The sequence below is a fragment of the Embiotoca jacksoni genome, unplaced genomic scaffold (genome assembly GCF_022577435.1).
Source record: "Embiotoca jacksoni isolate LCO1_2020_lvr unplaced genomic scaffold, fEmbJac1.0.p SCAF_8, whole genome shotgun sequence".
In the NCBI taxonomy this organism is placed as follows: Eukaryota; Metazoa; Chordata; class Actinopteri; family Embiotocidae; genus Embiotoca; species Embiotoca jacksoni.
This window is the reverse complement of record NW_027185436.1, coordinates 6,909,664-6,923,624: the sequence shown is the minus strand read 5'-3', so window position 1 is coordinate 6,923,624 and position 13,961 is coordinate 6,909,664. Positions and strand designations below refer to the sequence as shown.

The following is a 13,961-nucleotide window of genomic DNA, read 5'->3' as shown; positions in this document are numbered from 1 at the left end:
CAATTGAATGATGCTGCTTATAAAGCCCTTCAAAGCCATTAATTGGCTCGTTTTGTTTCTTCAACTTTCGCTCAGTGGAGTTTGACACACGAGTTGCAATCTGGAAACAAACTACACTGTCTGTAACGGTCAGCTGGTTCTGGTCCATGGCCTCTAATGAACGGTGCTTCTCTCTGGGATCAATAACCAACCAGACACTTGATGATGATTGGCCTTTCATAACCACACATCTGTTCACATCAGTGATGCCTGACCACAGTCGCTGTGGAAACCATTCAGACTGGTGTGAATGCTCTCAGATTATTTGAAGGGGTTTGTGTATACCTGAGAGTACAACAGAGAGGGAGAGGGAGCCAGTAGCTGCGTGTTATTTGTGTGGTTTCACTGTGGCTTGCTGTGGGGGTGTGATACTGCAGGTTGTTGGCAGACTCACTCTAGCGCACATACAAACAGCGAAGAGAAAAAGCACCTGATGGATATATGGAAGGCCTTCTCTCACTTTCTCCTACCAATCCCTCACAAAAGAAATAAAACTCAGGCTATCTGAAACTCTCTTTGGCTTGATCCTCCAAAACACACGAGCACAAACAACGGCCTCATGATCTAGACAAACTGTCATCACTATTATGTTTATTCCTCCTGTGTGCATGGCTATGTTAAACAGCTACACACCAGAACACAAGGTTTCAGCCGAGGGCGGATTGAAAATAACCCTAATTAAACATCACAGCTGTAGAGTGAGGGTGAGACAGATGAGGGGAGAGCGTGAGACAGCCTGGACAAGTGTGTAAAAACACAGAGGATAAAATGAGACATCATAATTGCCAGGCTTTGTAACATCATAAGAGACAGGTTTTATGCATACATTGGTGCCAATTCTAGCGATTGGAACCACATGAAATGTTGCCCTCCCCAAAAAAGGGATTTGTTGTCTTGTCATCATCAGTGGTAACAAATCCATTACAGACATGATCTTGCTTGAGACTTTGAACCACACTCTGCCATCCCCTGTCTTTGTAAAAGCCTTTCATCTATTTGCATTCATCTGGAATGAATTGTCATTACATATACAGTCCATTTAAAGAGACACTCACCTACTGTACGCGCAGCTGGAAGCGTGTGAACATGAATATTTGCTGAGTGTTGATAATTGGTTGCTATTTTTTTTTTTTAACCGTCCTCACCTTTCACGTGATTAATTCTGCATTCACTTACTGTCTCCTTGATACTTTCTGAAACTGTAAAAATTCAATGCACTCCAGTGTGTCCTTCCATCTACATTTTCATGGGCATGATGCCTGAACACACACATGCACACGGTCCCCGAGGCCAGCTGAAAACTGAGATCAGAAACAGAAATGATTCTGTTTTCTCCATGATTACCCTCCTGAAGGCTACACTTTTTTTTTTTCCACTGTAACAAAAACTGATTCTTTGATTGATTTAACTCTAATACTGATGATTTACCTGAGACCAATACATGTGCGTTTCATTTTTTCTCAATGAAATGCATGTGGAAATGGTCATTGAAATGTTTCCTAGCAACATGGTCTATCTAACTTGTTGGAGCAACAATACTGAGGCCACTTCTAGGAGCACAGTCACTCCAGATTTGCCAAAAATACTTCCCTGCGTATCACTGCGTTACAGTCATGAAGACGTAATCCTGCTCAGCCCTGCGGGAGTCAGCATTGGGACTGTTATTACAAATCCAGGTAGAATAACACAAATCATTTAAACCAACAGAGCTTTATCTTAAATTGTAGTTCAGTTGTAGTTTATTTGCTCTGTCATTTATCTGTGATTGAGAACAGGTCTAGTTAAACTGAAACTTGCAGGGGTTTAAAATCCAGCCGCTCAACTAGATCCGATTTCTGTGTCTGCACCATCCAATGACGCTTGTCAGCAGATATCAACATCATGCAGCACACTGGGAGCTGACTGGGAGTAGGTGTGTCTGAGAGCTTCCCAGCATGCATTTGAGAAGAGGAATTATCAATTAATCTGTGTTGTTGCTGATGTCGCTGTGTTCTGCACTCTTTTTACTGTTGTTCACATGTCTACATTGCTGTACAATTAATCAATATACATGATTGATTACACTACAAGTTCTACTGTGTACACAATTATTGATATTGTCAACTTGGACACAAATCTTATATATTAAGCCAACATTACAAATCAATATAATTCCTCCAGTGAATCACATAACTCACGATCTGCAAACTTACATTAGCTCATATTTGTGATAGTTGACTATTACCAGAATTTAGCATATTGTAATAGTTGAGAAACTTTTGCCTCTATTTCCTTTCAACTTAGTGAAGCATCATTTGCCAGATAGGTTATACAGTGTTAGGATAGAGTATAGTTACAGGAAGTCCTTAGTGCAGGCATCAATTAGACAAATAACTATTATTTTGTCAGATCGTCAGTCACCATGTTTCTGGCATAAAAAAAAATTAACACTTTCTGTTGTAATGACCTAGTTATATAACTTTGCCAATATAGATTTCCCTTGAACAGAGCAAGCCCATGGTTAAAGGATTTTAAATTTTAGAAATTAGTAAATTGTCTTCATATCCAACTTTACGAACATAAACTTCAGTTAAAACAAGTCTGCAGCAGGTTTAAGTTACATCTCCAAGTTTGGGTGATTTCTACAGGACACAGCATCAATTTTCAAACTATACAGGTGCAATATAAAGGGCAGCTTCTGGTATGATCGTGTGGCTTTGACCTTGACGACACAAACCTGTCTAAAATACAAAACCGCAACAGAGCTAATGACAGCAACAGCCCCAAGGTTTCTATAGACATTAAATACGCGGGGATGAAACGTGTTGAAGGAGGAACACGACATGCAGAATATTTCCATTTGATGTCATGTTACAGCCATAAAAATAGCATGAATATTTCTTTAGCTGAGAGGATTATAGATTTATTGAGGTGGTGGATCAAAATACATGTAAGTGCATCCAAGAGTAAGATAAAAAAAAAAAAAAAATTCTTGACTTCACAGCATTCATGGGGTTAAATACAATAACCTGTTGCTGCATTGTTTTATTTGCCCCACTGGCAGAATTTTTATGATTTTAATATTATGCTATAAAGTTGTTTGTTGTTTGACCAATAAACATAAAGATGTTTAGAATAACTTAGGTTTATGATTAAACTGACAGACTACTGGTTCCCTCTCAAGTTTTGTGGCTGCAGCCTCAAAATGTTATGAGGTCAGAGAGAAAGCTGCTGCAAATAGAGAAAACGAGAAATAAAATGTTTCAGTGATCAACAATGCCGTTTTTTTGTGTGTGTTTTTTTTAAGTTGGAATAAGACGGTGTGGTGAAGCTTTCTCTCCTATTAGCCTGCTTCCATTTGCACATCCTTGGGGGTTGGTCACCTGCTCTCGGAAACTGCACTTGGAGCTCTCGACTCTGCAGGGCATTTTGAAACTGTAGAGAACAGAGAGGACGGGCTGCAGCTGCAAATTAAGTGTGATGCTGCATGAGCTGCTTCCTCTTTGTTGCATGACTGTCCATTTGAGAGTCAGGAAACAATTCCATATTGGAATTTTCCTGATCATAAAAAGGTGTAATGATGGAGCAAAAATCAATAAAGATCTCTTTGTAAACCACAGGCTATTTGATAAACAAAACCTTACAGAATTTTTACTCTCAATAATTATCTTTCATATACTTTCAGTGACTGCACACATTTATGTTAGTAATAGTGGAGATAGGCACATTTTAGAAAGTGCGGGTGATATGAGACGTAGGAATTTGTCCTTTCACAGCAGGGTTTGGTGATTTGACGCCCCCTGCTTTCATTAAATCGCTCACCTGTTTCTCCAGCGCTTCCTTCCCAGTGGTGGACATCTTGGGCGCCGGTGCGCGCTCGCAGGTGCATCCTTCCAACAGGTAAATCCCAGCAGGTCGCGCGCTCTGCTCGTTCTCGAAGTAGAACAGTATATTCTGGTAGAGGGCGAAGAACTTCTCGTGCCATCGGCTGTTCTCCGCCGTCTTCTTGCACAGGTAGCCGCGCTTGGTCCCCTCTTTACGCGCGACCACCGACAGAAACAGCGCGTGCCCTTCGTTGTAGCGGACGCTCTTCTGCATTTTGTCGTACGGTTTTTGGGGAGAGAAGAAAGTGGGACAACCAGAGCTATTACCGCGAGCCCATGTTCGCCGTGGGTTGTGTGTAAACTTTCCCACCGAGAGACGCGCGGCTCAGCGGCGCCTTTGCGCACGGAAAAGTTGCCCCGTTGACGGAAGCGCTAATGCAAAGGAACTCATAGTAAAGATGTCAGAGTCCCACATACACTAGAATAAATCCATGCATCGCTTCTATAAAGAAACAACTAAAAAGCAGCAGAAAGCGAGAGGCGTGTCGTTCACAGAGGGGAGAACCCTCAAGTGGACAGACAGTGAAAGAATCACAGACCCGATGCGCTGTAATCGGCTTTGACAGTGGTTAACTCTCTCTCTCGCACACGAGCACTCCCTCCCACTAGGTCTCTCTCTCTTACTCTCTCTCCAGTGATGCGCGCTGATCTTGGAGTTGGCGGAATTAAAGGCGGAGCGTGAGTTGGTTGTGTTTGGGAGTGAGCGTGAGTGAGGGAGCTAGAGATGTAGTCTAATGCAGATTTTCTCCGTGGCAAATTTGTTTCTGCATTATTAATGGTACTGGATCAAAGAGCACGCATTAAGGCTGCCATTAATGGATAAAGAAAACAGATATACGAATACAAAAGGCAACTCAGCTCTGACAAAACTAGGTGGGAGTAAAAAGTTGAATGTCTCTTTTTTTTATCAAAATCTGTTTCCCTTCACACTTTCTGAACAAGAAAATTATTGTGGTAAAGGGAACCGATTATATATCCAAATAAGTTTTAAGATTTAAGAGAGAACTACTGCAAATGTAAAAAAAAAAAAAGTTGTATGTCGCCTTTTGAGGCTCCAGGTGGGGCTGCAGTCTGATAAACTGCCTAAAGTGGGGCAATTTAAGTCACCATTGATTGGGCCCATTCAAAGTGATGCAAATGCAAAAGTGCCTTTATGCGCAAAACCACTAAGGACCACTAGGGGATGACCTCAAAAGGCCTCTAGCCCAACAGACTGAATTAAAAATGCATCAAATTCGTTCAAGAAATATAGTCAATCATTTTTGTCAATAAAGTCATTATGGTGTCATTTGCTAAATTCCCTCCTTCTAATCAGTGTTCTGGTGGTCCTTCTAAAAATAATTCCATATATTTCTTCCCCAAAGAAAGTTGTGTTTTGGAGGCGTGCCTGTTTTGATTGACATGTCCAGGGCTGCAGTCAGGTTTCCTGTATAGGTGGGTGGGGCACAGTGTCCTCAGATCTACCCTTCCCTCCTCCCCGGCTTGTCCAAATATGGTCACTTCTGGCTCTAAATAAACAAGATGGCCAGAATACCGGACTGGACAGCAGTTCACAAACCAGTCTGTGACGTCACGGTGTGTCGCCACTTGGTTGGGGCTGAAGACAGCAAGTTTGAAATTAAAAAACTCTGGCAGTGTGAAGTTATAAAGAACTATCTTTATCTCAGCTCTGTAGCCCACTCCTCATCTGTTTTTGAAGGTCGACGGTCAAGGCTATATTACAAACCACTATTACAATACATACAGTACCTGAATGTCTAAACGAATTTTGGTCAAGCTGCATTGTTGGCTTTGTAGGCACAATAGATTGACAAGGAAACAGAGTGCATGGAATAAAAAAAATGTTTTGCTTTGTTGATTTTTATCTTTTGTCCGTGATGACTGATAATGTTAAAATAGTGCAATCAGTGGAGCACCCTTTGAAGTTCAAAGAGTAGCAAGTGCGCCAGGTTTTACTTTTTTCTTTATTTAATCAACAAACACACGCTCACCACATACAGTGTGGAGGGTAAAATCTTGATCAGTTGGTACTAATTTATGTTCTGACAATTAGGTTACAGTACAGTTGATGGTGAGAACCTGAGATCATTAAAGTCCTTTTCACACCAATGCAAACACACAAAAAGTGCAGCATCAACCAACTCCTGTTAAACACATTTGCACTTTATGTGAGCATCTATGTTCCTCACCGAGCATGCTCAGTCATGGGTAGCTGGGCTATTCTCCTCATTTGTGTGTTCTGACGGTGGTGATTACTGTTGCAGTGACGTCAGGAGTTTGACTGCAGCCACTCCAGGAGACACGATCTGTCCGAGATGCTCCACAGATCTGAGAGAAGTTTCTTGATTTTCCTAAAGAGAAGGAGACAAAAACACCTCGATGTAAAACATAATACTTTTTGTGAAAGTACCGTGTGTCCTCAGATAACCCCTTACACGTTGAGCCTAAACACACAGTACTTTTACAATAGCTGCATGAGAATACAATAAAATTAATGTTCTTAACCTCTGACCAGCAGCTCAGCTCCTCTGTGTACGATTATTGTGTACTGCATGGCTTCGCTCCAACAAAGGACAAACATTTCATATAGGGGGGATTACACTGACAGAGAGGTATGGCTCGCTCTGCGTGTGTGTGTGTGAGTGCTGACAGATACTTCATATGGTGAGGATTACTTTGGAAGAGGATAAGCAGCACTCAGCTACCAGCAGGCGGTGGGTTACAGAGCGATGAGATGCCATGTTACAAATTTACTGAGAAACAAGAAATGCAAAATATGATGACGTTTTGACGGCAGAAGACTAAGAATTAGCCGTATTTCCAAGTCTTAACTCAATTGTAGGCCGAACATTTCCGCGTGTGTGGTTCATCCTAATAGAAAACCTTCCTGCATCAACATTAACAAAACATATACTGTATTTTCCCCTCCTCCCCCTGTTAGTGTGTACATGTGTAATTCTTGGAAAAATAAATGCACCCAAATGAAAGTAAGTATTTGACTTGGACAGAATCACAACAAAATTGTGACAAAGGCTATTAAAACATCTTAATAATTGGGTTTTAATCATCAATTTCTGAAAATTACTACTATTTATAAATCCCTTAAATTAATAACCAGATTAGGAACATTCATTTACAATCAGAACTTTAAACACGATAGATAGAAAATGATAGAAGCCCCTTTTTGTTTATTTTGATACAAATGTGCATCATAAATACTACTGAGTCAAAGTCGATACTAGCAACATCTTTTACATTTCTGAGTCTGGTTTGACAGTTCAAAGTAGCAATGGCTGAATCCATTTGAAAAGTCATGGAAGCCTTTAAAACCATCTGAGCTGAAGTTGACACCACAGTGTATTTTTTTTTTTATTTTTTTTTTTAATAAACTGAAATCTGAACCTCTGAATCACAGAGGATTTGTTGCAGCGCTTTAGGAACCAGAAATCTTCCTACCATAAACTGCTTGTAGGAGTCTCCCTCCCTCGCTGTGAAAGTCTTGGATGTCATCAGGTGGCAAAGTGTGAGCTGCTCAATTAATCTGCATCGCATCTGATTTTCCAGTATCTTGCTACATTTTCTGGTTCAGACGTCTTAGCCCAAGTATGAAATCAAGTTCATTTGAGTGTTAAAGCTTAAATAAACACTCAGTTTAGTGTCGGGGGAGTTCTTTCGAGTTTTATTATTTGGTGACACACATTTAACTGATTTTTCAGCTCTCCGACTCTATTTCTGCTTAGTAATATTCAGAAAATGCTCTGAAAACACAGCAGTGGAATATTTTGTGATTTATGGGAGGATGAGAAAGTCAGTACTCCACTTCAATAATGTTGAGGAACATGTGAGAAACAGAAAAAGAAATGGCAGCAGATACAGCGATCTCCTGACTTTTCGTGCTTAATATGGGCCAAGCTCCAAAAACACTGAATCCTACACTTCCCATAATGCAATTTGACAATCTGGCTTGAGCCCTGCGTGAAAAATCCAGCCCACTCGCCCAGCGGCACTGCAGGGGTGCCAACGTTAGGCTTTCTGCAAAGAATTCAAACCAGGCTCAACTTTTCATCAACATCAGCTGCTAAAACACTGCCGACACAGTGACATCCATGATAGATTACCTCGTGACATGAAAAGGCATATTTCTACGGTTTACATCCCGATCAATGTGACCAAGAAGAGTTTCCAGATTTGTTAAATCCTGTATCAGAATATTAGAGGGTTTTGGTGTCTGATAAGCTTTCACATTTGTGGATCTGTTACTGGGCTTTCCAGATGTTGTTGTCTCACTGGAACCAAAAACAAGACAACCCCACTAATTCAATACTCCAGTTAGTAAAGAAGGTTGTCTGCCATATGTTTTTAGTCTTTAAGCCCAAGTTGAGATACCCAACACAAAGTTTTTTTTTTCCCCAGACTATAAAAAGCTCTCCAGAGTCACAGTCTGTGAATAGGTACATACACTATATATTAAGTTATGTCACCATGACTAGTAAAGTGATCTTGATGTGTAAAATAAGTGGAACTCCCTTTTATGACATGGTCAGGGTGAAGATGTGTGTCTATGCTACCTCCTGGCATTGACCATGCTCTCCAGCTCTCGGGCTTTCCGTGCAGCAGTGTGTAGTATAAGATCTGGGATGTCAGCCAGCCGGGCGACATTCAGGCCGTAGCTCCGTCCTGCAGCTCCTTCAGTTAACTGGTAGAGGAAGGTGATGAACTCTGGCTGAACCTCTTCATCTGTTAGCATACATAAATATATAAATTAAAATGCCAACAGAGTGCCAAGTGGAAAAAAAAAAAAAAAGAATTAGCTAAGTAAGAATTTTAATCTAAGGCGACAGTGAAACCTAAAATTTGAACCAAAATTATTAGGCATAAATGCATACGTACCATCTGTATCAGTGGAGATATCAGGTTCATTAAGCAGGAAAGCCATGTGGTAGTTCGACACGTGCTCAGGATACATCCGCTCCAGCTCACACAGAGGAGGGTAGTGGGTGACAAACAGGGTTAAGGCTTTCACCTAAGAAAGGGGATCAGAGTGATGTGCTTAAACCCTGAAAAATCTGGTGAACAGTGTCTCTGAAAGTTGTTTGGTATTTTAAATCTGGTTTAAAAATGTTAAGGATGAGAATGCTGTTGTAAATACAATCTGTTCATTGTGTCCACATTAGGGAGAAAAATATTCAGCCGAGGAGCAGAAAAACAGTATCGCTGCAGGCAGGAGTGTCATCATTGAGTTCGTTGCTCTGTACCAGCCTGTCAGAGAAGCTTGTCAACTTTCGACAGTCGTGGAAGACGTCCTCCTGGTATTTTTTTTTTTTTTTTTTAGCATTTTGTCTTTATTAGATAGGACCAGAAAAGATAGAAAGAAAATGTGGCAAAAACAGAGAAAGAGAAAGACAAGCAGCAAAAGTCCAGTCAGAAATCAAACCAGGGAGTCACTGCAGACTGCTTTTGGATGTCGTATGAAACCTGACCACTCAGCTATTACGTTGCCCCAAGGCCAACACAGAGACAGACAGAAACAAAGGCCATTCACGGTCTCATTCACACCAAAGGGCAATTTTTTTCAGAATCATCAATTAACCAGACACACGTCTTTTGGACAGTGAGAGGAAGCCCGAGTACCCGGAGAGAACCCACGCAGGCACAGGGAGAACATGCAAACTGCACATAGAAAGGTTCAAACCCAGACGCTTCTTGCTGTGAGGCGACAGTGCTAACCACTGCACTGCCAACATTAACAGGTCTTTAAATATAAAGGACATTTTATAACCCTGTATGCTGCACGTAATTGTATCTTTACGCTCAGTGCAGCTATATGATCCATGTGCCAAGTAAACATTGGGAACGTACCAAATGCTTTTCCTTCCCTCTTGACATCTATGAATATTTATCCAGTCACTTTCAATTTGTTTACTATGCTTAACTTCTCATCAGACAAAATAGGACAAAAGAAAAACTGGAAGAAAAGGACAAAGAGTGATAAAGTAGTAAATACAGTATACCAAATGGTAGGTAACATAACAAATGTTGTATTATGTAATGCTGACTCTGTTACCACAACTAAGAAAAAGTGATAGCTGAGAAACAAAGAACAGAACATCGATATAAACTGTGCTTTGGCCCAGTGTTACTTAACTCCCTCTGTACCCTGCAGTGTGCTAAGTCAATACACAAAAACATGCTTTGAAAATATGACTACCGGTATAAACAAAAATATACAAACTATTGTGTCAATTTTTCCCCCATCAGTCTTTTTACTTGTTTTGTTTACTCTTTGTCTTAAGGCTTTCTGCAGTCAATCACCTGTGAGACCACAATGTGACAAGGTCTGTAAAGACCGAACTCAGCTTTTCAGGGTCTGGAGAGAGACTGAACACAGCGAAGGAACTTGACATCATCCTGCTATTCTTTAATCTCGGTCAGGCCTCGCGGCCACCCGAAGGCTTCATTATTGAAGGTTAAGACATGAAAATCACAAAAAGCAAGTGGTGCACTCAGCCTCTCTGTCAAATACATGCAAAAACAGTTTACCTCTTAGTGCTGCTCTTTCAAGACAGCTGCGGAGAGCTACTCACTAAAGCAAATGCATTTCCTTTCCCTGCTTACTTTAACAAACCAATCATGTAAATGGAGAAGGGAGTGCAAAAATACTGTGAGACCACAATGTGACAAACTGGTTGAACTCAATTACTGCAGGATTAAAAATCTCCCAAAATGCTTGTAGTCATAATAATTAAGTCCAATGATGACAGTAATGAAAAGAAATCATGTATGAGCTCTCAGTGAGGAGCGAGCCTGAGTCTTACATCATCACAGCAGACAGGTGGCTGCAGGACTCCTGGCTGGCTCCGAGACCGGCCTGCGAACCGCTCGGTCTAAGAAAGGTCAGGCGTCACTAGTAATACTTTTGTCTGAATGGAGACGTGCAGGGTCACTCCAACATGTTTCAAACAAAGACACACAGACCTGAACCCGCTGAGACGCATGAAAAAAACTGTGATCACACACACACACACACACACACACACACACACACACACACACACACACACACACACACACACACACACACACACACACACACACACAGACAAATTACTATTCCTGTCCAACGAGGGCAATATATCGATGATACATTAATATCTGAAATACAGCAAAGCGATGTAACTTTATGAATTTATGCAACTGTTCTAGCTGTTTTATTATTTGCCTTTAGCAAGTGAGTCATTAAATTAACATTACTGAGGATTATCCAAAATATCACTGTGTAAATATTTTGTAAATGCACCAATAGTAATCCCTACGATATTGTTGCAATTTCAATATCGACATATTTGTTTAAAAGCATCATGATATTTCTTGCATATCGCCCAGCTCTGTATCCACCTGCACTGAAAGGTAAAAACAAACTGAGCATGACAAAAAGGCTGCAGAGCGAATAATGATCCGATTAGGTGCAAATGGCAGCTCATTACCAGACCACCGCAGGGTGCACTGTGAGCTTTGCTGTACAGAACAACAATCTGATGACATTAGTGTTGAAATGATTAGTCAATTAATCAATTAGCTAATAACCAAGATTCATCAAGGGAGAGTTTCAATGATCGAATAATAGTGTAAGTTATTATCAAGTAAAAATCCAAACAATTACCTGCTCAGGTATATAGCTAAATACATCTGTATTTATAAAGTTGGTTTGCCTGAATAAGCAGTTAAAAGTCACTCCTTGATGTTCTGGAAACTGAAACTCAGCATTTCTTATTGCCTTTGACCTTCCCTGAACTAAATTTATCATTTGATTTAACAATAGCTAAGCCTGATCGTTTTTGTACTTCTTGGTGGCAGTAGAACAAGCTGAAAAAAACTGATGCAAAATCACCTTTTAAAGTTGTTGAGGTGAACGTGTTAGCATACAGTTGCTTATTTACACATCAAGCAGATACAACCCAATTATCACCCTGGTCTTACATCTGTTTTGAACCCCACCAACTCTTGAATGATAAATTTGGCTCATTAGCAGCTAAATGCTCCACTCTGTTCACCAGCTAGCTGCTAACTGTGTCTGCTGTTTGATGCTGGATATACATTTTTGAGCTTTTTTTGTCACGTCTGCTTACAGCCTCAGTGCTGATGACAGCACTGGAAATAAATCAAAAGAGTAAATTAGCAGGCCTAAAAAAAACAAAACAAAGAGATGAAAGACAATAAATCCTGTGTCAAAATGTAGAGATTTGTATTTCTCTGCCAGTTTGTGCAACACCTCAGCACTTCATCCATTGTTAATTTAAAAAATGTTGACAAGCGCAGATTAAAAATTAAATTAAGTGATAAGAAACACCACTGAGGATCCCAACAAGTTCTCCAACTCCATGCAACTCTATAGGTTGTTTGTTCCTACCCACAAATAGGATCCACTAAATTGTTTTCTAAATTAGAGCCCCTGGTTAGGTTTAAGACTGCCCTAAAGTTATGCAACCTTTGTCGTCATGGCAACAGTAAATGCAGTTTTGCAAATATGCAAGCAAACAGCAGTCACCTAAGTACTCTGTTGTACCACCAGCCACTCAACCTGTCGCCTCCTTACAAGAAGAAAATCACATTGTAGACGTCATCTGAGCTGCGTCACTTCTTCGGGACACCAGGTTGAAATCATTTACACGACCACTAGAGGTCGCTTAACTTTAAAACGGAACTGTGGGTCGTTGTGCCTGTGGGGGGGCATATCTCTGATTTTGCGATAGACACAGGAAAAACACATCCATAAATATCCACTACTTTTGTAAATTAAAATCTGCTGTGTGTTTATAAACAGATAGAGGAATGTTTCGAGCGGTCAAACATGAGGTGTCCCCTTGTCCACCTCCTCTCCTACTATAACATGTCTCTGAGTCTGAGCTCCAAATTGGTGTGTGACTCTGTACACCTGTAGAGCCTCACCACTCCTGCCAGCTGATTTATAATGATATGGTGTCAAAGACGAGAGCATGTGCACTCCACTCGGTAATCTGATCCTGAGAAAAAGGCTAGGGGTGTCAACACCACTATTGCTGTCTCTCTGTCTTGTTACTCCTTTTCATCCAATTAGACACAAATCCAATTCTAACTCATCACCCTTTGTGTTCCCACCTCACAACTAACAAGACTCTCGCTGAGGTGCTTTGTGTGTGGATTACAACATGTGTGTGCGAGTCCGTGTTATTCTCTCATCGCCTTAAATTATTTGAGCCACAGGCAGTGAAAGGTATGTAGGTGATGAACTTTCCTTGAAGTCAGTGATTTTCAAACTGTGGCTCGTGTATCACTGATGGCACGCAAGGATTCACCTGGTGGTATGCAACAGCCCTGCTGAAGTGCCTGACAATTTCACTCCAACTGGCCCGAGACCAACAAATTGTCATTTCATTTGATTTGATCACAGACCACAGTTATTATATGTACACATCACATTACAATGATGTTAAAAGTAGTTATTAAGCATTTAAACACTTTCAAAATAATGCCCGAGCTTAAGCCTTGTAGGGTGACGTCACGTCAGCATAGCGCGAACGTTTGCATGTTTCAGTCATATTTGGACTCCTCAATCGTTAATTTTAGCAAGCCGAATGAGAGAAATTCTAAATAGGCTTAAAGGGCTTTGATTTTGCAACAGTGGCCTTATGTTCTTGTCATTAAGACTTTCTATTTACCTGGTTCTTACACTTGTTCAGCAACACCAGCCACACAGTCCTCACTGTAAGTAGGTGAGTTTTAAAAAGAAGTCATGTAAGCTGTGTTCCTGTACATGCCCACATTCAGAGAATGTCTTTTTAAAGCAGAACAGACTCCGACGTACCAGCATCAACAGAGTCATAAACCTGTTGATAAGCAGTTAATAAATTGATTGACAGACAGAAAATTAATTGCAAACAATCCTGATTATCTATTAACTCTTACTTAAATTACTGTTGCTCTTCAGATTTATATCCTGAGATCCTGTTCTGGAGTCTTAACCCACATGCTGGGATGTGCTCCTCTAAACAACAAAGAAACAAGAAACAAAGAAATCCCGGA

General features: G+C 40.7%; 2 protein-coding genes across 5 annotated transcripts in view; both read right to left on the bottom strand.

Moving 5' to 3' along the window:
• Positions 1-4,488, bottom strand: part of rasgrf2b (Ras protein-specific guanine nucleotide-releasing factor 2b) — a 47,107-nt gene extending 42,619 nt beyond the window's left edge. For all 3 annotated transcript variants that reach the window (XM_069178108.1, XM_069178106.1, XM_069178107.1), the window contains exon 1: positions 3,841-4,488. In XM_069178108.1, coding sequence (XP_069034209.1) covers positions 3,841-4,116 — 276 coding nt within the window. In that variant the 5' untranslated portion in view covers positions 4,117-4,488. The remainder of the gene's footprint in view (positions 1-3,840) is intronic.
• A 1,340-nt stretch (positions 4,489-5,828) lies between these two features.
• msh3 (mutS homolog 3 (E. coli)) overlaps positions 5,829-13,961 on the bottom strand; it is a 52,079-nt gene continuing 43,946 nt past the window's right edge. Inside the window, exons 22-24 of one of the 2 annotated variants that reach the window (XM_069138622.1) lie at positions 8,793-8,925; positions 8,471-8,639; positions 5,829-6,253 (exon numbers count right to left, since the gene is read on the bottom strand). In XM_069138622.1, coding sequence (XP_068994723.1) covers positions 6,172-6,253; positions 8,471-8,639; positions 8,793-8,925 — 384 coding nt within the window. In that variant the 3' untranslated portion in view covers positions 5,829-6,171. Of the gene's footprint in view, positions 6,254-8,470; positions 8,640-8,792; positions 8,926-13,961 lie in introns of those variants that run through there. The other variant, XM_069138623.1, reaches the window with a different exon arrangement.